At 43.2% G+C, this 23,242-nt stretch overlaps 2 protein-coding genes across 8 annotated transcripts in view; one reads left to right on the top strand and one right to left on the bottom strand.

Annotated features, from left to right (window-relative positions):
* The first annotated feature begins 53 nt into the window (after positions 1-53).
* Positions 54-21,128, top strand: TPGS2 (tubulin polyglutamylase complex subunit 2). Of its 4 annotated transcripts, none has more exons than XM_074811716.1 (7): positions 54-251; positions 4,721-4,800; positions 12,141-12,228; positions 13,478-13,609; positions 15,245-15,358; positions 16,828-16,988; positions 17,268-19,329. In XM_074811716.1, the coding sequence occupies exons 1-7, from the start codon at positions 179-181 to the stop codon at positions 17,307-17,309; spliced, it is 690 nt and encodes a 229-aa protein (XP_074667817.1). In that variant the 5' UTR covers positions 54-178; the 3' UTR covers positions 17,310-19,329. The 4 variants fall into 4 exon arrangements, 3 of the variants coding, with proteins under 3 accessions (XP_074667817.1, XP_074667816.1, XP_074667815.1); XM_074811714.1 differs by lacking the exon at positions 17,268-19,329 and adding an exon at positions 19,353-21,128 and having other exon boundaries at positions 55-251; XR_012621523.1 differs by lacking the exons at positions 16,828-16,988; positions 17,268-19,329 and adding an exon at positions 14,317-14,411 and having other exon boundaries at positions 15,245-15,318.
* Positions 20,954-23,242, bottom strand: part of LOC141917942 (aquaporin-7-like) — a 15,101-nt gene continuing 12,812 nt past the window's right edge. For 3 of the 4 annotated variants that reach the window (XM_074811718.1, XM_074811717.1, XM_074811720.1), the window contains one exon: positions 20,954-23,001. In XM_074811718.1, coding sequence (XP_074667819.1) covers positions 22,842-23,001 — 160 coding nt within the window. In that variant the 3' untranslated portion in view covers positions 20,954-22,841. The remainder of the gene's footprint in view (positions 23,002-23,242) is intronic. The other variant, XR_012621524.1, reaches the window with a different exon arrangement.

Here is a 23,242-nt window from a genome sequence, read left to right as displayed (position 1 = left end):
CTACGGCTCCCAGCGCGCCTCGCGGCGTAGCCGCCGCTACGGGGTGGGAGGAAGGACAAAAGGGGTGTGTGGGGGGTGTGTGTGTGTGCCCGTCCGTGCCCCCCCCCCCCCACCCGACACACACGCACACGCCCCCATCGGCCTCGCCCGCGTTGACTGTGAGGGGAGCCTGTGAAGGATGGAGGAGAAGCCTTCCGCCAGCATCAAGCCCTACCTGGACAAGCTCACCCTGGGGGTCACACGGATACTGGGTGAGTAGCGCTGTGCGACAACCCGTTGGGCCTGAGGGGAGTAAGGCGGGGGCGTGGGGGTGTCACTCGGTTGTCATGGAAACCGCCCCGCGGCGGGAAGAGGCGCCTCCCTCAGCGCTCAGGGTGGGGGTCCCCGGAGCGGCCCTGTAGGCCCCAGCCCCGAGGTCCCCGCCCCGAGGCCCTTGCAGCAGCAGTGGGGCTGGGCCTGGCAGGGCAGGGCCCGGCTGTGGCTGCCCGTGTCGGCCCTGTGGCCGAGAGCCGCCGGGCAGCCCCGGGGTGTGAGGTCTGGGTGCCTGCAGCGCTGGGAGCCACGGTGCTGCTGGTGGGACCCTAGTCACACGGTTGCCGAGGATTCGTCCTCCGGAATCACATAGCTGTGCTGCTTCTACACACACACAACACCCCTGTTTCTAGTGTTTGAATCAGTGGCAGATGTCCTGAATCTCTCGACTTAAGAGAGCGCTGCGGTTTCAAAAAAATCAAAGACAGAAGGTGGTGTTTTATTCCAAATCATGCATAATTCTTGGCCTCTGTTGTAATGTAGGGTCAGCAGGTAGCGTGCCCAATGGAAGCAGTACAGTGAGGTGCAGTGTTCTGGCAGAAGACTAATCTGTGAATCTGCTCAGGATCAGCTCCCCATAAGTAGTCACCCTGCAGCTTATTCCCGTACCATGGGACTTTTTCCACAACATGCCCAGCTTGCCATCTCTGGTTTTTGCTCAGATCTTGACCTTTCTTGCATCCCAGGAGTTCCCTTTGAAGTTCAGCAGGAGTGCAAGACAGCCAAGATCTGAAAGTAAGGCTTCTCAGACTAACCTTTACTAATGGCACTAGAATCACAAGAACTGGTGAAAGTATTTGCACGTATAAAGCATTTTAGCATCAGACCTTTCACCTGGCAGCAACCTGGGGCACAGAATCCATGTACCAATACTTCTATCCCAAGCTTTGCATATGACAACATTACAAACTGCAGTTCCAGAACTTCTTCCTATGAATTTTAAAGCCAGAAGTGACTGCTGTGGTTACCTCACCCAACTGCTGTATTGCAGGACTGTGAATTTCATTGGTAACCCAAGTGTATCGTTAATTGCACATGTTTTTAGATAGCTGCTCAGACAGACGAGATTAAAAGATCAGGGCAAAATTCATGCTGTGGGCTTCAGTGAGGACAGGACTTCATCTGCGCTCTCTGTTCAGCCTTCTCTACTGACTTATTATTGGACTTCTTGGGCTTTTTTTGGTTTGTATTTTTCATTTTCCAGTTGAGAGGTCAGGATAACTTCACTCTACTCTGTGAGAGCATTAAAGAGGCCAAACTACTGCTGATCGACCATGATGGCAAATGCTTATTTGAAGTAGCCCTTTTTAAAAAAATTACTAGCCCTTCCCACATTTTCACCACCCGGGCTCAGATATATGAGATCTGCATGGTGTTACTACATCCAGAAGTAACGTTGACATATAAACTGTTTTGGGTAGGTGTGTTATTTACACCAGCAGGGCATGACAATGCAGGTTTGACTCTGAAAGTCCTGTAGCATCCCTTTCACAGAAGGTGTTGCCTCATTTGTGTTTGGGTTTTTTTGTTTTTCTGTCTGTATCTCTGACAACCTGTATTGTGCAATATATTAATATGCACCCCAGTCCATTGCAGTGATGATTTACTTTGGTTCTTTTCTCTGTCTCTCCACTCCTGGGTATTTTGCACATTTTTTCCCAGTGGAGTAGACCAAATCATGTAAATTGTGCCACCATATTAATTGGAATTGCTGAACTAATTGGGAAACGTTATCAATCTGTTCAGTGTTTGTTTCTTTCAAATAAAGAAGGATTTCTCATTCAGAAAGATGCCTCACTCAGTAGTTTGCAGCACTAGAAGCTATCTTATTTTAAATCTTTTGGGAAGTTTCATGAAACCAGTAGATACTTTTCTGCGTACCATAACACAAAAGCAGTAATAGGCTTTTAACTTTGTTGAGTTTGTGAAACATTTTTTTCAGGAGATAGAAATGATCTTTTAATGAAACTCAACATACTCCTTTTAAGCAGGAAAATTTTGCACATACATTATAATGGGAGATTGAGGCCCAATTTTCTAGTACCTTTATGAACAAATGTTCATGGCACCATTTCAAAAACCCTTCTTTAAGCAAATTCTATATATGAGGCTGGGGGGGGTGAAGGGGTTGTTTTGTTTTTTTTAACTTGTAGTCTCTGTGGAAGTCCCTACAAGGTGGGAGATTTCTCACAAGCATTATGGAAGTTATAATTTGAGAAAAAAAGACAAACATCTTTCCCATTGCCAGTATGATTAATTTTGCTGAAGTTCCGTGACTAATAGCAAATTCCAGGAAGGTTGATTGCCCACAACTAAATCTGAATGGGAGGTGTTAGCTGTTCTGGTCTACCCAGAGCAGGACTATGCTTCACTAGTAACTTTTCAGACATTTAAAAAAGATGCTGAGTGTTTATCCAACTTATAGGCAGTATTAGCAGTACTGTGTCACATCATTACATTGACTCTTTCTGATTAATAGTGCAAAGCATTTTTGGAAGCTTCCAGATGAAATGTCCTAGAAATAGGACAGTTTACTGTGATCTTGATTCAGAATAGTTAATAGAAAGGAGTCACCTGACCTAGTTAAGCTTTATCCTGTATCTTTTGTCTTAAAGTAGGTGGCTTCTTTATTTCTTCCATGTGGAAGAAGAAGCAACCCATGGCAACTTCTGTTGCTCATTAATGTTTAATGGAGCTCCTGTCCATACCTACGCAAATCTGTTAAACATGGCCTTCAGTTTACCCACAGGATATTTTTAGTATAACATTCAGGCTTTTGAGACAGAATTTCTCTTTCTTTTGATCTTGGATTTGGTTCAGACCTCTTTAGAAGTTTCAGTTCTCTTATTCCTAGACATCATCTTTGACTGATATGATATTTAATCTTCTATCATCCCAGCCAAGCCGTTGTGCATGATGAATTAAACATCCCTGCCATTTTCTTTGATCACAGAAATAACAATTACTCTGTTATTATAATCTCTTGTCATAAGGCTTGCATAGCTTAGATGGAAAAGTCCGGTTAGATCATTGATTCCGCACACTTCTTTAGAAGCAGAATACATGTGGACAGCTTATAATTGAGCAAGAGACACATCCCCCTGCCTTGCACCCACCTATTGGAAGTGAAACTTGGTGAAACGTCAGAGTTTTCTGTATGTTGGGGTCCCCCCTTGGCCATACAGATTAGCTAGGTGACCTACCATGATCTTATTTTTTTACTTTTTTCTGTCTTTAACTTGGAGCTTGGTTTCCTGGTGCTATGTTTTGTGTTTTAAAGTATCTGACAATGTACCAATCAATACTTCCAATTAAAATGAAGTTTAGACTTCCTGAAACTGAGTACTGCTCTTCTACCCACAGAACAGACAAGGACAACGCTACTGCTAGAATTAAAAGCCCAGCGCTGGAGATAAAAAAACAAAATCTCTCTAGTGCCTGCCTTTCCTGTCTAGTGCACTGTGTATGTTTTACCAGAAAGCAATTATAATATGTGTGACTGCTTTGGGAGCCAATACTTTCACAGCAGAGCCGGTCTTGAAAGCCCTGCATAGTGATCACTTCTATTCCACGCCCCTGTGTGCTGGGCTTGCAATTCCCACAACAACAAGTTAGTAGTCTTTCTGGACCTGATCCAAAGTGAGTGAAGTCAGTGGGAACTGTTTCAGTTGGCTGTAGATGAAGTAAAACATTATAAAATAATAAGTGCAAAGGGAGACTGTTCTGCCGTGGCACACCTGCAAGGATAGCACCATGTAGATTAGTATCTTGCATTTATATAGCATTCTTTCCCATAAAATATTCAGATTATTTTTATAAATTAGGAGCCTAGTGCTTGTAACAAATTTGCATGTGTCCAGCTGTGATTCCAGAGAACTGATGTTTGTTCATGCAGATCCCTTCAGCAGGTTCAGATTCTGCATCTGATCATACCCACTGAATCCAGCACTGAAGTGTGCCTGTCTTTGTGGAGTATGGTTGTGAGCAATTCACAGCAACACTGTACACAACCTTGTGTCACGCTGAGTATATCCTACCCAACGGAAACCACAGGGCATGCTTACAAAGAAAGATTCATCTCTCTTTTAGAGTTTGACCAGGAACCCATGGTTGATTTTTCCATGAATCCTCTGCAAAAGTTCACACCTTGAATACAAAATGTGTGTGTATATGCATCTATAAAAACCATCAAAGGATGGCATCATGTGCAGCACTAGGCATCCTCATGTCAAGACATGCTGAGTACAGTTACAAACAAAAGAAAGTGACTGCTCAGTCACCAGCACAATGCTTGCAGTCATTAATGCCTTCTCCCCAGCTGTCAGTGAAGTTAACTTGCAAAATTGTCTGGCTCACAGTGTTGCTGTTACTCATGCCAGCTGCAAACATGCTCCTCTTTTCCTTTTAGAGACTTCTCCAGGAGTTGCTGAGGTGACGTTTGTGGAAAAGGAGCCAGCTGAACGCCATGCAATCATTTCATGGGAGCAAGTGAGTATTTTCCTGATGATACTGCAGTGAGGTCAGTCTGAATGTACAGCAGCCCATGGAGAATGTCAAATCCAATGCCTACCTTGTGTTTGTTTGTGAGACAGACTGCTACCAAGTTTGATGCACAGTGGAGCCTAAACAGATCTTTTGGGTTTTTTTAATCAGGTATTACTCTGTCTTCTAGGCTATCACATGCACCTGATCTTTTAGAGTAACTTAATCAGTGTGCATGTATTCAGAATGACAACTCTAAGAAGAAACCACATGACTGTAGTAGGCAGCAACACTGGTGACTCAGGAGAACAAACATTGTTCTGACACAGGTCTGAAACCATTTTCCCTCTCCCTTTCAAACAAAATAGAGAAGCTCTTTATTACTCATGACCATTAAAGGTAAAGGCCTCAAGCTGAAGAATACCCCTGAGCCACCCAGTTTGTTCCAGTTATCTATTCCTCTTTTCAGTCTCAGCTATTCGCTTCCTTTTCTCATTGCCCCTCCTTCTACCTCCTCTTTGGCTAACTGGCCCAATCTTTTGGCGGTGGCATGTCCCACTGCTTGTTCTAGAAGACTACGAAAGACTCATGCTTCCTTCACTCCACATTAGCTGGCCCCACTGCATTGGACTGCATGACCAGAGGGTTCCTGAATACTGTCGTGTGACGCTGGTGGGCAGAGATGCCATTTCTGGTTCCCTTTTTAAATATACATGTTTTTATCAGTCCTATGACCATGGGGGAATAAACTGATTTCTAGGAATCACTCATATGTAGGGAAGGGACAGCAGAAGCTGACTGGCCTTTGGAAAGGGGCATGTCAGAGGATGGAGCTGAGTGAATCATCCTCCCTCTGCTCCAACCCTGGCATGCCCTAGTGTGCATCCTCCCAGAGACTGCGCTTGTTACCACTACATAAAATAACTTCTCCTTTGATGATGCCTTGCCATTTACAGTTTTCTGTAAACAGTAGGGAAAAATCTTGCACTGATTTTGGTAACATCCTATCCCAATTAGTGATATTTATCAAGAATTTGTAAATCAGATCAGAATGTATGCGATGTAAACCTGTGTTGTTTACTGAAACTTGTATGGTAGCCAGCAACTGTGCTGAGGCAGAAATGTCCGTTTTTTCAGCTTCATGTGAACTGATACCTGAATTCCTGTAGCTGTTATTTAGGTATCAAGTTAACTGGGCTGGAAAGTCTGACGCACCCTGGCTGTGAGCCAGCTCAGGTCTGGGAGCAGCAGAGTGACATTCATTCTTCGGTTGAGTGGAGAGGACTGCTTCTCCTGAACACAGCATTGCTCTCATTTTCAGGTGCTGCTACTCCTCCAAACCAAATTGGGTTTGTTTCAAAATTGAGCTGTTCTTGTAAAGCCAAACTTTGAAATGCTGTAGCCAAAGCACTTTGCTCCAAAGATGTCACTCCCCACCACCCCAGTGATGGACTAATTGTGGAAGTAAATGGTGAAAATTAAGGAGATACAGTTGAGCTGGGCTCCTCATGGTGAAGGACTTAGCTATCTGTTTCTTTGCTTTTGGTTCCAGCTGCATTGACAAATCCTGAAATCTCCCTTCTCTAATTAAAAGATAACTATTTCCTTTTTCCTTTTTTCTCTTGAGCTTTGGGGATAAAGTCTGATATCTAATACAGTCCACACAATTGCAGTATGTCCTGCAGTGCTGATTAAGTGTAAAGCACTCAGCACGTCACAAGGCCCTTCCAGGATGAACTTGTACCTCACTTTTCCTCAAACTCATCCTGCTTGAATTTAAATGCAAGTTTATGTGTACCTAATGTTTACTCTTATCACTGGTTTTTTTTTCATAGCCACTAGGTGGCAATACTTATGCACGTAATCATTCCTCCGTAGTTGAGATTTTAACAAGATCTTGTCACAGTCTGTATTTTTAACTTTCCTCTACTCTTTGGTAATGAAAGTATTGGCAGGGCGTTTTGTGTGATGTAGGGAAAACTAGTCAAACTATTCCCAAAATTACATTCTTTTTCCAAAAAAAAAATCCCCCTCTTCCCATTGAGAATCACCACATAAAAGCTCTATTCTTAAGATTATTTTTTTTTACGTTTTTTCTAGAGGCAATTATTCCAGTTCTATTTCAGTTTTGCAATGAAAAGGTATTTCTGCTGAGAGAAAATCTGTGGTGTTCAGAAACTCTTAAAATCAACCTTTTTAAAATTATGAATGATTAGAATGATATACTAATAATGCTGGCAATATGCTTTTTTTTGTCTCCATCAGCTGTGTTTGTTCAATTGGGCTGTGCCTGGCTTGTGCTAGTATTTCACTGGATACTGTGATGGAAGTTTTAAAATCTTACATCAGCTTGCTGAGTGTCCATTAGCTGCCATGAGGCTTTGCAGGGGAAGGTGGGCTTCATGACAGGAGACAGTGCAGTAAGACAGTAGGAGAGCAGAAGAGTTTTTTTCCAAGTCTTTCTGTAGAGGTGGAAAGAGCTGTTAAATCCTACACTCAGGAAACAAAACCTGAAATTAATCCTGAATATTTTATTGGAAATCAGCACATTCACAAAAATATTGAAGGTATATGGTGGTCAAGTGTTTACATGGGTAGCATTGCTTCCCCAAAACTTTCAAGCAGATCAAAATATTTTTTAAAATACCGGTTAATTTTTTCACCTTTCCTGATATTTAGACCTACCAAGATGTTATCTTTTCCCCAAGAAAGTAAGGCAAGCAATAGAACAGGGAGTAGAGACAGAGTTACCAGGTCATTGGAACACCAGTGCTAATAACTGTATATTGTCCTATGAACCTGTTCCCACTCCTAAAATTAGGCTGTCAACTGCCCTGCTCCCCTCCACAAGTAGTTTTTAAAAGTAAGTGTTATACTAAAATATTGCTAGGAGGCACTCTGATATCTGCAGTGACAACGTCTGAACCACATTTTGCCTCAACCAGAAAAGAAGTAAGTCACTCACATCATTGTTTTGGTTTTCAAAAAACAGAAAATTGTGTTCTGTTAGGGGGAGCTGGAGGTCCCAGAGCTCAGCACCTCAACAGGCCAAACCAAGTGAAGGGGGTCATTTTACCTGTTCCTCTAATTGGCTTGTTAGCAGGGCCTGAACTGCCCCGGGCTGGCTGTAGGTGATCCCTGCCCATCACATTGCTGGAGCTTTGATATTCTACAACTCTGTGTGGGAAATTTGTTGTTTCTCCTTAATGCACTTTGTCTGCAAAGATTTATTTTTCTGTGATAAAATCATAAAAAACCTCTCAAGCAATCTGGTGCTTTCCTGTTGTGGACTGTCTTAGGCTGCCAGACAATTTAGGAACTCTGCATGTAAATCTCAGGGGAACTGTGGTGGTGGTTCCTGGCTATTCTGTAAGTCTTTCTCATCGCTTCTACCGTATCTTTTTTTGACGCAAAAGTATACGTGCAGGCGTGCGCATCCACAAGGGTCCTTCTTGCCATTCTCCTCGTAATGTCCTCCCTCAGTGTTAGGCGAGCCTGCCATCTCCGATCCCCAGGAGCACAGGATCTGCCCATCTTGAACCTGACCGTGGGAGAGGCGGGGAGGTGAATCCAGCAGAACCAGTGTGGGAGGAAAGGTATATTACTTCAAGCTGCATAACAGAGAAGAAGCTGGAGGACTTTAGGGAGGTAGATAGCATTTCTGACACAGCGTTCACCTCCTGTGAGGCCTGATTGAAAAACTAGGTACACAACACCATTCCTCAAGAGGATTACCAAATCCTGTTCTCTGCAGCAGGGGATCAGGTCTGCCCCAGCCCTGTGGCTTTCAGGGCAGGAAATCCAAGCAAGGTGATCTCCTGGAAGCCCCCCCAGATCAGATTTATAAAAGGTGCAACAAGAACATCTCAGTATGTTACATAAATTAACATCTGCATTCACTGGCAGCTAGGGCAGACCAGTTATGAAACAGCATGATGTTAGGAACAGGGAAAGGTGGTTGCTGATTTGTCCTGTTACTTGGAAGCCCTGAGAAATTACATAAATCCCTTCCTTCTCTCCCCAGAAATTGGATAAAACTCATTCAGTTTTTTAAAGAAGTCTCTAGAGCTATATGTTTCGACTGCTGTCCATTTCTTTAGGCTATTTGCTTGGGAGGCATTGTTTCAACAGTGCTTTAAGTGAATTGCCATATGTCAGTGTTTTAGCTCTGGATCCAGTGCTGATCAGGTCTTGGCAGGAAAACTACCCTGGTTCTGTCCTCAATGGACTGTGCTTTCTTGGGAGACTATGTGGGGATATTATGGATGATAAACAAAAGAAATAGACCTCACACACCATATTGGGCACTTGGGATATTTTGTTTTATGAGCTGATGAGTGTAACCAGATGACTGGAGCGAAAACAGCTGCTTGCCAGGACTATGGTTAAGTCACTTCTGGCACATTATTAGGAATATTGTATTTTATGGGGCTGAAGATCGCAACCCTGGAAACTACCAGTTGAGCAGGAGGAGTACAGAGCTTGAGAAGCCATTTTTAATATATAGTAGTGGTTTGTTTCTCTGACTGTGCTGTCAGAAGACCACCATTTTGATGTCATGGGGTCATGTGGCTGAGCATAATGTGACAGATCAATCAATCCTTTCTGTCAGATGGGAGAGATGGGTATTAGTGAAGCTTTCTATATACAGGTCTTTTCCTATAGACCCCAGATCTGCTCTGGTATAGCATTTTCCACCCGCGTATTTTACACCATTATTTGAAAAGTCATGCAAAGGGACATGGTTAGGAGAACCCTAAAATAATTTGGGAGGGCAGCCATTTGGAGAAACATGCACATGTTAATCTTTTCATCCAGAAAAGGAGGATTCGGAGCAGAAGGCTTATCCAGATGTGGTTTTTTCTTTGTCTTAATCAGCTGTGTTTATTAAATTGGGGTGTGCCCAGTTTGTGGTAGTATTTGACTGGATACTGAGGTGGAATTTTTAAAATCTTATATTTTGTCATCCCAATGGATCTGGTTCTCCTGCTTAGAGTAGAACACCCACTGAAGTCAAGAGAGCTGTTCGCATATATATTTTTACTGCTGGGGTAGATTAGTCAAAATTGGGGGGGTTGAAATGGACTGAAAGTGCTGTGTAAACATTTGTACTCTTCTGAGGCTTTGTAGCAGGTCTGCCGTATTTTCTTTCTTCATAGTTTTAACCCTAATCACTGTGCTTACAGCTACAGCTTGCAACTGGAAGTGGTGAAAGCATAGCATGAAATTATAAATATTTAGGACTGAGAAGAACCCACAGAAGAAGGTGTGTTTGTTAAAGGCATTTGAAGAACTTCAGATATGTCCATGTGGTTTAGTAATCTTGTGAAACTTACCACCAGGGCCTCAGCCATCAGCAGGCTCTTATCAAAGGACAATAAATTCTTAGTTTCTGCAATATCAGATTCTCTGCTTTAATACCTGTTGCCTCTGAAGATTTTCCCTACCTGGGTTAGGAAAGCACTGTGCTAGTGACCAGGCTGCTGACAGTGCAAGTAAAGTGACCTTCCCTATCGCAAGCTGCAAAGCCATTAATATCTGGGACTTGTCAGTAGCAGTCTGTCGGCATAAATGGATATGCTTAGAAAGTAAGTTAACACATAGGATTGAAGATTGTGGGTGGATTAGAGGGTCCTGCACAGCATATACACCACAATTTAGGGGACAGGGACTGTAACAACTCAAAGAAAGTGTCTGTGAGTAAGACTTTAACAGGCAGAAGGGCTGCCCTGGTCCTCAGGAAGGGAGGGGATGTGGACAGGAGGAGGCCAGCGCCTTCACTTGCTCATGCCAGTCACTGATGACTAGAGGCCAGCATTGCAGCTCAATGCGCAGCTGGCAGGTAGCTCCTGCTGGATAGATGCATTGAGGCAACATCAGGGCAGATAACTGGATATGCACAAGTTGCAGACACAAGGAGGAATCTGATCATCTTCTCTTGAGATGTTACAAATTCATGCCCCAGGTGAAACAGAGCTACCTGAACTGCATGTGCGTGTTTCTTTTCCTTAGCTACTCGTTACCAGAATATTCTTTATTTTATAAGACCTTGAATGTTACATTTTCTAGTAGCTGTAGGTAAGTAGTCCCAGCAGAGGCACAATATTGGAAAGCTGTTTAACATCTGACTCCCCTGCTTTCTCCAAAGCAATTCTGTAACTGCTCCAAAACCCACCCAGGCCTCTGAGCCAGGCTGTGAATACCTACCTGAATAACATCTTGATCTGTGGCAGGGCAAGTCTGTATGAGAGACAACAATACTGACCTATAAATGTTCTTAAAGTTTATAATTCTATCTTTTCTTGCTTTGAGTGTCAAACTCACTGCACAAAGATCAGGACATGTCCAACAACATGTTTTTAAAACTAGCTAAATGCAAGGAATACACCTCTTTTAGAAAAGGCTGAAAATGATGTCACAAAAGTACTTGATTTATCAGACATGCTATGTTGCAAATCTCACATTATTTGTCCATTTTCCCTGTAAAATGTAGGTAGGAACAGAGGGTCACTGGTCTGCAGCCAGTCCTGTCACCAGGAGCAGTGCCTGCAGTTGCCTATAAATCTTTGGACTTCTTGTTCTGAGGACTAAGTCTTTAGCCTTCCTTCCTCGTATTTGTTGTTTATCTGAAGAGTCTGAGTTAAGAAAGGCTCCTTCCACAACCAAGATAGGTATAGGAAAAGGGTTCTGGTTCTTAGAAACACTCTCATCAGATCACTGGAGATGCTGCTTTCACTGTTGGCTCAGAAGGAGGCAGGAGTCCCAGCCAAGCACTGAAGTTTGGTGAGATGAAGCCAGACCAGCAGGTTTGTGAGACTGACTCTGTGTGTATTTGCACACATAGTGAAACATCAAACCTGTTCAATTATGTGCAATTACTGAGACTATGATTCTCTCACCTACTTGGAACTGAAATCCCTCAGAAGAAAAGAGTCCTTGTGCTAATATTGTACATGCTTTGTCTGATTGCACTTAAAGCAAAACTCTGCTCTCGTAAGCTGTATATATGAAAAAGTCTATTGTTCTTATATATGTGATCTTCAAGTGGCTGTTAGTTCAAAGGATAATACGTCATCTCATTTGGGGAACAATCCTGTGATAATCTTTTGATGACTGACTGCTGATTGTGAAATTTTCCCAAGTCATCTTTGTTAATACAGTAGCACAGACCCAAGAAATACGCAATTTTCTTTCAAGGTTTTAAGATGAGATCTTTGAGCTGATTTGAGTCATATTGGAGTTGAGCAAAACATTTGGTGGCAAATATTTCTATACCAATACTCGTTGTTCTTTGGGTTTGAGGCACGTTCTGCATTTTCCAATAGCAATTTGATTGTGATTTGCAGAAAAACTCCTGCATATTGCCAGAGGATTTAAAGAACTTCTATCTGATGACAGATGGCTTCCAGATGACCTGGAGTGTGAAGACTGATGGTGAGTCCGTGTATTCCTCTCCACCTACACCCTCATTTCATTGCAGCCAGTGTTTCCTTTGCGGAACCTCTTTAATTTCAAACTTACTTTCTGCTCAGTCAATACAGATCTGTCGGCATCCTGCACTAGTCTGAGCAAAAGCACATGCACCAAGTCATTTTGAATGAAAAATTAGCACCATTCTTTAACTCACAAAAAAATTAAGTAGATTGTTTCTGCTAGGCAGCTTGATCAGTGACTACAGAAAACTGACCTCTGAATTAATAAGTAAATGCAGATCTTCATGGGGTTGTAGTCCATTTTAGAGATGTCTTGGTGAGGAAAAATTATGACTGCACATCAGAGGTCCCTTCCTGATGCAGCAGGGCAAAGCCTATTGCTTGCACGTGATGGACTTCCACAGAAGAGACGTGTACAGTGAACACTGGCTAGAAACCAAACAAGTCTTTGTGATATAAATACCATTCTGTAATACACTGGCCATCTGTTGACACTCAGATTTAGGTATGTGGTTTAAATCTCATACCTAGACTCCCTCTGTAGTTCCTGGAGAGAGAAGCAGCTCTAGCACATTATCCTATCATAAAGCAGTAGGGTCACCCTCTGATAATGCCTCTTTCTCATTAGAAAGTATATTTATGTGCCAGAGCCTGATTCTGCTTTCCACCAGCTAAAGTCCTTTCACTGGAGTTGTTTCTGGAGTCAGTGGTAGAAGTGAGAACTGGACTGAGCTTTATTGTCCCTCCTTGTTTCGCAAAATTCAGGCGGTTCGTTCACTCTGCGCCGGGGGCTTGCAGCTATTATTCTGACTTTCATTGCCTGCCAGGGAGTTTGTCAAATTGGGCTGTGGATACTGCTCGCTTCTGGGGATGGGTGTCAAATACAGGGTTTTCCTCAGGAAGTGGAATTTCATTTCAATGAAGTGGCTGTAGCTAGCCAGGATTTTTAATAGCCAGTTTCATGGGGCTGGGCTAACAGCTGCAGCACAGGCTTAGCCAGAGGTGTCATCCTCATGCCTACACAGCTCTGAGATGATGTCACATCACCTGTAAGTGTGATTCAGTGTTTGAAAAAGCCTAATTTTTGCTCCCGTGGAGCCTGACTTGGTTAAGTGTCGAGGCCTGCTGGGCATACCCATCTCTTCTCTGCATCTGTGTTTTAGAAGAGATTGAGTTGATGTGTGGAGGAGAAGAAATACCTCCTATGCTTTCCTGACACTGAATGTGATAAATGATCAGTCTTATTGCAGATACCCCAATGCCCCTGGGCTCCATGGTGATTAATAGTGTCTCGAAGCTATGTCGGCTTGGGGGTTCCCCTATGTACACTCTGCCTAATGCACCAACTCTCGCTGACCTGGAAGATGACACAGATGAGGAAGGTAAGGTCCTGTTAACAGGCTAGAAAATGTGCTCTGTCTCATCCCTCTTGCTCTGTTAGGGTAATGTTAGGATATAGCACATGGATATAGCAACAGAAAAGGTCACTCCAAGTAGATGGGGTTTTCTTTGTCGCCTGTGCTGGATACTATATGTCCTGTTAGTCCCCTAGAGCCTTGACAGGTAGATCTGTGTGCTTTGAAACTCATGGGGATTGTTAATGCTGCCAGTTGCTAGTATTATTTGCATCCTCTTTTAACATCCTGGCAGCCTTCCTGTTCTGCCTTTTCCCTGTTTAAACTTCTAACTGAGGCTTCCTCCAGAGATTCAGCTTCTGAAGTCTTTGTGTGGTTATGATGTTACGTGAACAATCAGTTTTTGTCTTAGTAGTGAAAAGACAGCTGGGTATGCCCTTTGAAATTGGAAAGGTAACTCTGGTAAATACATGTAAGTGTGAGGTAGCACTGGAAAATGTGTGTTTCCAGACTGCCTAAGAGTGCTGAGCATCCTGCAGTTTGGAGATAAAAAGACAAAAAAAGCCCACTCCTTTCCTCAGAACTCTTAAGACTGGAAGAATTAAGAAAATAAGAACAGAGCCAGGTGTCATGCTGACTCCTTAAAAAATTATTTGATTTCAGTCTTATCTCTGAATCTCTATAGCTCTTGTAGCTTCTAAATGTGGCTGAAAGTTTCTCTTCGCACATTCCAGCTTGGCTGCAGTCCTGATCTTCTAGCCATTGTAATAAAATGGGCCAAATTCTGCTTCCATTTAGCCACTCAAACCTCCACTGATGCACTTATAAGGTACACTGAGAAAAGTTACATCCCCACAAGAGTTCACATCCTGACTTTCATGGAAAATTCTTCTGAAGGGTACAAGTCTTGTGTCCCTCTTCTTCCTCAGCAGCATTAGAATTGAAAATTATATTCTGTAGGAACTTGCAGCTACATGATCCCAAAATGATCCTGTAGAAAGGCTCTGTAGTGGTTGTGGGTCACGAGTTGAATATGAGTCAGACTGTGTGGCTGTTGAGAAGGACACAGATGTCACACTGGAACGTATGAAGAAATGTATATGTCTCCCAAGTTTATCAAAGTCTTCTGTCAAGAGAAAAAGAATAAATTGTTCTCCCTGTCCTCCTTAGAAAAAAAGAAAGTAGGGCAAAAAAGGGATGGTGGATAGAACAGAAGTAATGGGCTTCAATTGCAGCAAGGAAGATGCAGGATCCACATGAGGAAAACTAAGTGATAATGATGGATCTGGATTGACTGCCTGGAGATTATGGCATCTCCAACACTGAAGAATTTCTAGAAAAGATTAGACAAACACCTCTGAGGAGTGACATCTGTAAAGCTGATCATGCTTTATGCCAGGGAAAGACTACAGGGCAGCCTGACGTCTTTTTTCAGCCATCTGATTTTGACTCTGGTTTGTTTTCCTACTGGAGATAAGTTTTTCTCACTTTTTTTTTTTTTAAGAGGGAACTTAATCCTTTCTAATAAGTATAAATATAATAGTTTTATTTAGTTCTTCCTCAACTGATTTATATAATAAGCATCGAATAGATTGACTCTTAGCAGCTGAGTCACAGTCAGTTTTTCAAACATGTTTCATAAAGATTTTTTTCTGTTTTCAGGTAATGCAGACAAACCAGAGAAGCCACACTTTGATTCTCGTAGTCTTATCTTTGAATTAGACCCATGCAATGGGAATGGGAAAGTTTGTCTTGTTTATAAGCACGCTAAACCAGGTAAGACTGAAAAGAGCAAAGTTAGCCATCTCTTCTTGCAGATTGTATCTGGAGGCCACATGTGTAGAATTGTCTTACACTTCTGATCGTCTTTCCAGTTTGTAGATGGGACTACAAATGCAGGGATGTCCTGTCTCCACTGAAGTCAGGGGCTAAACATGTCAGAGACTTAACTAGAGCTAACATTTTCCCTCCTTTTAATGTTGAAGTGTGAGTTATAACTTATGATTTCTGCATGCATAGAAACAAGAAAGCATTCACATGTGTCCTACAGACTATCATGTTGAAATAATACGGAGAGCTAGAGCTCAGCCACTAATGTATCTCTGGTTACTTGCATGTCTCAGAACAACTCCCTTATGTTTTGGTGAGAAAGGCTGTAACTCTTCTAAGAAGCAAAGCGTAAATGGTAAAATAAGGTCCTTAGCTGATTGAGACAGAGACTTAGACTGGTTCTTCCACCTTGTGCATGGATGCAAAGCCTCCAAATACTACCTAGGCCAAAATTTGTCAGGAAGGGTTGAACAGGAGAGTGAAAGATGTGAGCTGAGCTGTTTCTTCTGACAGATACACAGAAAACTGTTATCAGTGTGTGATTAGTGAAACACCCAAGTTGCTTGTAAAGTAGTTGGCATCTGACACTGTGCACAGGTCACTAGGTTTATGTGTATACGTGTATGTTCACGGTGTGAGGATATGCAATTGTGATATACCTGCTCTTAAGAAAACTCTTTGTTATCTTATGTCTTTCATTGGGTGTGACTACAGTTCCTAAGGCAGGAACTTCTTACTTGTCCTCTTGCCTTCTGGTGTTAATGATTTCAGCACATGCAGTGCATAACTTGGGCAAGGGGAGGGAGTGTTGTGGGGTGCCATGTGTTAAGTTGACAATGTTCAGCATCTCAATTTCCCAAGTAAAATCACTTCTTTTTATGTGACAAAGGATGTCGCCACCAGAGAAATATTTGATCACTGTGGAAAGATTTTGCAAAATGTGTTTTTGTTGGCAGCGCACACTCCCATGACTTCCAGACTCTGGACTCTATTCGGTAACCCAGATGGCTGACAGTTGAGTTAGTTGCTTTTTACTTTGTGGCGCAGATAATGTTTGCCATAATTGTACTTTGAACTTATGCTACAAAGTTGCTGATGTCCAAGCATGTTCCATGTAGCACATCAGTCCCAGGTTGTGAAGGAACAGCTTTGCACCCATTTTACGGTGGGTAAAGTGAGTGTAATGCTATTGCAGAAGTATTTTTAGTACGGCTGGGAGCAGAACCAAGTCCATTCAGTCTCCATGCTCTAACCATCACATTGCCTCTGGATAATCATCTCTGTTAGTCAGGGATGCTTCGTTGTAGAAGCTGCACCCTTTCTGATAAGCATGTTGTATCTCCCACCTGCCAATGGCCAGGGGTTGATCTTGTCACTGCAAAGCAATAGTGTAATTTGTGTTTGTTTTGTTCTAGTTGTCTCCCCAGAGACAGAGATATGGTTCCTGGACAGAGCTCTCTATTGGCATTTCCTCACCAAAACTTTCACAGCCTACTACCGCCTGCTCATCACCCACCTGGGTCTCCCACAGTGGCAGTACGCCTTCACCAGCTATGGGGTCAGCCCCCAGGCTAAGGTAGGACAGCAGGATCCAGCTCATCAGTATTTTGCATAAGTATAGACTGGGAAAACATCTTCCTACCTTTTGGCAAGCAGTCTGTAGGCTCAAGTGTGCCTCCCTGGTGAGCCCTGGAAGGGGCCATCAGTCTTTCCCCTATAGCATGTTAACAGTCATTTGTTTATGTTAGTGAATTCACTAACATTGTGTTAACTCTGCTTTTCTCACCTGAATTAGTCTTTACCTTTGACCTCTAATAGCAGGTGATGGAACCCTAATTATTTATTTGCTTTCTAGATTCTGAAGCAAACCTCTGCTTCCACAACTGCTGGCAAGTGAGCAGATGTAAAGCAGTTCATCCCCACAGCTATGTAAGATTTGTCTAGATCAGTTTTCTGGGCATAGCACTGAACAAAAGCCTCCTGCTCTCTGGGTGGAGAGGAATGTCCAAGTACACATTAGTCAGACACCCAGAGGAAGACTATGAGCCTGAGCCTTGCCAAGAATATTAATTCCTTTACATCCTCCTCAGTCATGAAGGGATACCTTGATAAAAGTGATGCCCAAAAAGGGGCAATTTAAATACCAGCAGTCCTAGAAGTAATTATAGGAGAGCTCCAGGTACAGCCTTGTGACCATTCCAACCCCTTATTATTATTAAAATTGCTATTCTGCTCTGCAGAACCCTGCTATTAGAGGCTCCTGCCATTCCTCTGTGTTTGACTAGGCCTTCAGCCCTAACCCTGCTTCCACCTTGTGAGAGGTTGGGGAACAGATCTGACAATACTACCAAACACAGCACTTGGGGGTGTTCAGCCTGGAGAAGAGAAGGCTCTGGGGAGACCTTATAGTGTCCTTCCAGTACTTAAAGTGGGCTACAGGAAAGATGGGAAGGGACTCTTTATCAGGGAGTGTAGGGATAGGACAAGGGTTAACAGTTTTAAACTGAAAGAGGGTAGATTTAGATTAGATGTAAGGAAGAAATTCTGCCCTGTGAGGGTGGTGAGACACTGGCACAGGTTGCCCAGAGAAGCTGTGGCTGCCCCCTCCCTGGCAGTGTTCAAGGCCAGGTTGGACGGGGCTTTGAGCAACCTGGTCTAGTGGAAGGTGTCCCTGCCCATGGCAGGGGGGTTGGAACTGGATGATCCTTAAGGTCCCTCCTAACCCAAACCTTTCTGTAGTTCTGTGATAAGCCTATGCAATGTGTATGCATGTTGGCAAGGCCTGGTGGGATTCAGTGAGTGTCAGCGTCGCGTTCCTTGGTCCTGCTGCAGCCCTGTGCGTACATCAGAACTACTCACTAAAATCACTGCTGATTTCCATCTATCAATGGCTGCAGAATTTGGTTCTTTGTATTTCTGGTGTCTTCCCTGTTATACTGTGCTCTACTCTATCAGTAAAGGTTGAGTACATGGTAGTGTAGCATATGCCTGTGCTCTGCCTTTCTGTAACTTTCCTACTAGAATATTTTATTATGTTCATTATATTCACAAACCTTAGTGAAATCATTCATGTATTCCCTAATCATTTGCAGCCTCTGTTAGTTAAAGTCCTCCTAGTATGTTAACCATTATCATTTTTAAAGGTCTTCAAGGGTGGTATATTAAAGCTGTTTTCCATTAAGCAGTACATGAATAGATTGCCATCTACATTTTGGTATTGATCTTTTGTTTACCTTGTTCAACAGTTTGCTGATGGTTTCAGTAGGATTTGTGATACCATAACCCCCACAGTTTTATCTCCTGACTTCATCATTGGAAAACTGATAGGAAAAACACTTAAGATAGGAGAACTGCTGGGCATAATGTTGTAGTGGTATCTGGGAACAAAAAAAAAATTTTTTTGGTCACTTCTAGATGTAAAATCAGGCCAAAGAGAAGCAAACACAAAATCCTTTGTGTAAAGAGTTAAAAAACCTGCATTATTGTATGTGTCAAGAGAGGGAGGGAGGCTATATTTTGAGAAGTTCAACTTGTTTGGTTCCAATTTATAAGCACTTTTAAATTCCAAGGTTTTTTAATCTTTTCTGCTTCTCTGAATCTAAATAAATGTGGTTTAGTTTCATCCCCTCCCTTTGCTTTTCCTCCTGTGGTTTAAATCGGGAGTTGCTTCTGACAGGAGTTACACTGCAGGAAAGGTAGTGTTAGGTTTGTGTCTGGTTCTCCTCTTCCCTGTCTGGAATGTGGGGCAGTTCCAGGGCTGTAGCTGTAGCTGTGCTTTGTGTATCCTTATCACAAGACACTCTGCATGGTCCTGTAAACTGCAAACTGATAAGTGGTGTATGATTAAAATCAGGTCTCAGGGGTGAGGGGGAAGAGGGTGGAAATGTCTAATTGCACTTCGATTTTTAACTTCTTCCTTCCCCACCATCCTGCCTTTCAGCAATGGTTTAACATGTATAAACCCATAACCATCAATACAGATCTCCTCTCTGAAGAAGCTGATTACTTTGTGAACAAGCTGGACCCCAATAAGGTATTTAAAAGCAAGAACAAAACTCCAGTGATCAAAAAGAAACTGCCCTCCCAGCCAGCAGGCTGTCAAAAGAGTCACACAAGCATGACCTCCTCCAAGACATCTTCACTAACTGGGAATTCTTCAAGAAAGTGAGACTCCCAGATCTTACCCTGGACAGCACTTGCAATAAGCTTTGATGTTCTCTGATGCAGAGTCTCAGTGGTTCAGACCAAGTTCCTTGTGCATGTATAGATGTGCCTGTGGAAAACACATTGCAGCATTTGCATGAAACATAACCACAATGTACTTTGATGTGGAGGGCTGTAGTTCCTGGACACTCTGAGAAAAAACTTGAGACATTGATTTTATTCCCTTCTGCTACTTGCAGCATGAACTTTTCAGAGGACGTGAAGAAGCCCTTGATGTCACTGCTCTGTAGGGAAGCTTTTGTTCCTGTGTAGCTACAGCACTGAAATGAAAGTAATAAGCGATAGGACAAGAGGTAATGGCCTCAAGTTGCACCAGGGAAGGTTTAGACTAGATATTAGGAAGCATTTCTTTGCAGAACGGGCTGTTAGGTGTTGGAATGGGCTGCCCAGGGAGGTGGTGGAGTGCCCATCCCTGGAGGTGTTTAAGAGTCGGGTTGATGTGGCACTGAGGGATATGGTGGAGTTGAGAACTGTCAGTGTTAGGTTAATGGTTGGAGTAGATCACAGAAAAGGACTTTTCCAACCTAGATGATTCTGTGATTCTGTGAAAGAAAATATAAGTCACCATTACTTTAATAGACCCATGCTGAAATAACAGCATATAATGATATTTCTGCCATCTCCTTTGAAAGAAACCTGTCCTGACCTTGCTTGCTAAGGGAGCAGACTGGAACACACTGAACAAAGAAACATTTTCTGCTTCAATCAGAATCAAACTCCGCACCTCCCTGTGCTCCTTCCAGCTTCCACTCTGAGATTCGTGGTACAAAGGGACCTGGGACTTCCATGTCTCTGCATTGGCCTAGTGGCTTGTTCTACAGCCCAGACGGCCTTTGTGCCATATCTTTTTCAATAGTGATGTCTGTGTGATGTCCTTCCCAATAAGCCTGAAGGCAGCCAGAAGCTGCAAGATTCCTCCTTGCCTCTGCTTTCTCCTGTGGGAGCTGCTGAGCGAGGGCGGGTCAGTGGTGTTAAGAGTCCCATAAGCCAGGAGGACCCCTTGGTTTGTCACACAGTCTTTTGTAAAGTTGACCATTCAAACAGCCTTTGTCACTTTTTAATTGGACAGGATCTGACCAGGGGCCACTGAGATCCTACAGACTTAGAAGCCCCTGATGCTGTTTCCTATACCGTAAGTTTTCAGGTTAGAACTGCACTTTAACCTATTCTCTGCTGGTTTTCAGTTACAACTGATTGTTTCCATTACTTTTCTATGCCATTCTGTCTTCTTATATGTGCTGGAAACACATGGTAGCAACCTACACATTTTGTGCCTAAGCTGGGAAATCAAAGTCACCATCTTCAAATAAGCATTGATTATTTAAACAGCATCATCTTTTATTTATGAAACACTCACATAATTACATAAGACAAACCTACCTCACAGGGATGTTGTGAGGCTTTCACCAGTATTTGTATGGCCTTCAGAAAAATGAAGCCACCCTGTAAGTGCTTAATAGCATTTTAATAAAGATTGTAATATTTTCCTCCAGAGTGATTGGGTATTTGAAGATGCTTTTGGGAGCACATGCACAAGGATGTATGGTAAGAGCAGGGTGCAGGCTGGATTGTTTGGGGGGTTTTTTAAATGCAGTGGAGAATCTCTCACTGAGAAGGGATGGGTTACGGTGTCTTTTAGCTAATCCCATCTTGAGCTACTCTGAAGTTCCCAGTGTAGTTCACGTAGACCAAAAGACTCGGCTGTGTGACAGCTGTTCCACTTCTGTCCTGCGCTCACTGTTCAGAATGCCCGCAGCTCTGGCACGCTTTGCTGGCTTCCAGCACTGCCCAGGGCCCACCCTCCAGTGCAGCTGCTGCATTGCCTGGCAGCTGCCCTCTGCCACCCCAAAATGAGAGAAAATCCTCTAATGCTCTTCAGCCCTCGTAAGCCGATGTGCATCTTGTGCTGGGTGAAGATCTGCTGCAGCTGCTCTGCTTATATAGGTCAGCTTTAATGAGGAAGCAGAGGTGTCAGTACGTGCCGCCCCACCCCATGCCACAGTAATACATTAGTCATTCTTCTAGTAGTGAGATGTGAATGACCATTAAAGACAGTAAATGCCATATTCCAGAATTCTGTACAGTAGTGATGTTCTGTCACTTCCTACTCTTGGAGATCCCTGCGTTGTGTGTTCATGGTACTCAGCCCTGGGACTGCAGTCACATGCTTGGCATACATACTGAACTTCCTTAAGCACTTTATAGAAAAATTAAGACGGTTGTCACCCCCTTGGGAACAGGCAGTTTCTGATACTGTTTTAATCCAGTGATACCTCAAACTTGTAAAGCTGTTGCAGGCCCACTTCCTTATTCAGATGGAGATGGCAGAATTCCTGCAGGAGCAGGGCAGCCTCTTTCCACATTTCTTGTGCATTTATCATGGAGAAAAAGGGGGGTATTTTTGTTGTTTGAGCATTTGGGGATGCTGCCACAGAAGTTGTCTGAATCATTTCATATGGTGGTAGTTGAAGTCTAGCCTGTCAGTTACACACATGGTTCCATAATGCCAACGTGTTCCAGCAGAGCTGTGCCAGGATTCATGAAACCCTGTGGTTTGGTTTACTGATTTTTTGGTGCTTCCTCAATGTTTGGATCAAAACTAAACAAATCACAGAAAAAAAAAAAAAAATCATGTTCAGATTTCTATTTCAGACTGTCCTTGCTCTTCTCTTCTCTGTGCTCTGCCAAATGAGGTGTTTGTTAGGGTGGCAGATCAGCAAATAGAAACAAGCCTAGGCTGCTCGTCCATCAGTTTAGTATCTACCTCTTACCAAAGAATATTCCAGATCAAAATTTCTTTAATTCAGTTAATTGTTTCTGCCACTGTTGGATCCTGTATTTTGATTTTTATGAACATACAGGTATCTGGAGTCTTTCAGCTCTGCTTTACTTTTCTCCAGAATGTGATGATTTTTTTTTTTTTTTGGTGGATTTTTACACAAAGAGATTGAATAATTTCTTTGGGTCACAGACAGGTCTAGCCCTACCCGGGTACACCCAGTGTGTCAGAGACCCAGTTTGTCTGGTTAAGCAGAGTAGGTTTACTGAAGACTAGTCCCTCATTTCTCCACCTGCAGGGTAGAGAAAGGGTGTGCTCTGGCAGCACCACTGCATGTGCCCTTCTCCACTTGGTTACCCTTTGGCTATCAGTCCGAACATCCATCTAGGCTTTGCTGTCAGGCCCTTTCCTTGGAGCATGTGACCGTCACAAAGTAGAACTCTCCACCACTGGCTGTCCTTTCTCATTTTCACATTCTAGGACAGGCTGGTTGTGAAAATCAATGAAGAGTTTGTGGATAAAAACACCAGCAAGGCTTCCCAGAGTTGGAGCTGTGAGTGGAACCCACCACCAGTTGTGTCCAGCCCTAAAATGAAACACAGAAGAGGCAGCCGGTGAGCCAGATGAACCGCTGCCCTGCCGCTGCACGGCGCAGGGTGAAGTGAGCTGAGTCTGCTGGGGCAAGAGTGAGCTGTGTGAGCAGAGGTGTCTAGTCCAAATTCACATACTGGGCTTAGACAAATTCTCTATCCACCAGTACAATTGCTGGAGGGAGGGTCATTTTCCCCATTGGCCTGGGAAAGTGGCCCTGCACTGTCTGCAGGTTT

Source organism: Strix aluco, chromosome Z (genome assembly GCF_031877795.1).
Source record: "Strix aluco isolate bStrAlu1 chromosome Z, bStrAlu1.hap1, whole genome shotgun sequence".
Classification (NCBI taxonomy): Eukaryota; Metazoa; Chordata; class Aves; order Strigiformes; family Strigidae; genus Strix; species Strix aluco.
This window is presented reverse-complemented; position numbering and strand designations above follow the sequence as displayed.

Bases quoted from the DNA above. Each gene is read 5' to 3' on its own strand.
- TPGS2 (XM_074811714.1), top strand. From the start codon at position 179: ATGGAGGAGAAGCCTTCCGCCAGCATCAAGCCCTACCTGGACAAGCTC. The intron at 13,610-15,244 runs GTAAGGTCCTGT...TTCTGTTTTCAG, and splicing joins AGATGACACAGATGAGGAAG to GTAATGCAGACAAACCAGAG. The intron at 15,359-16,827 runs GTAAGACTGAAA...GTTTTGTTCTAG, and splicing joins TTATAAGCACGCTAAACCAG to TTGTCTCCCCAGAGACAGAG.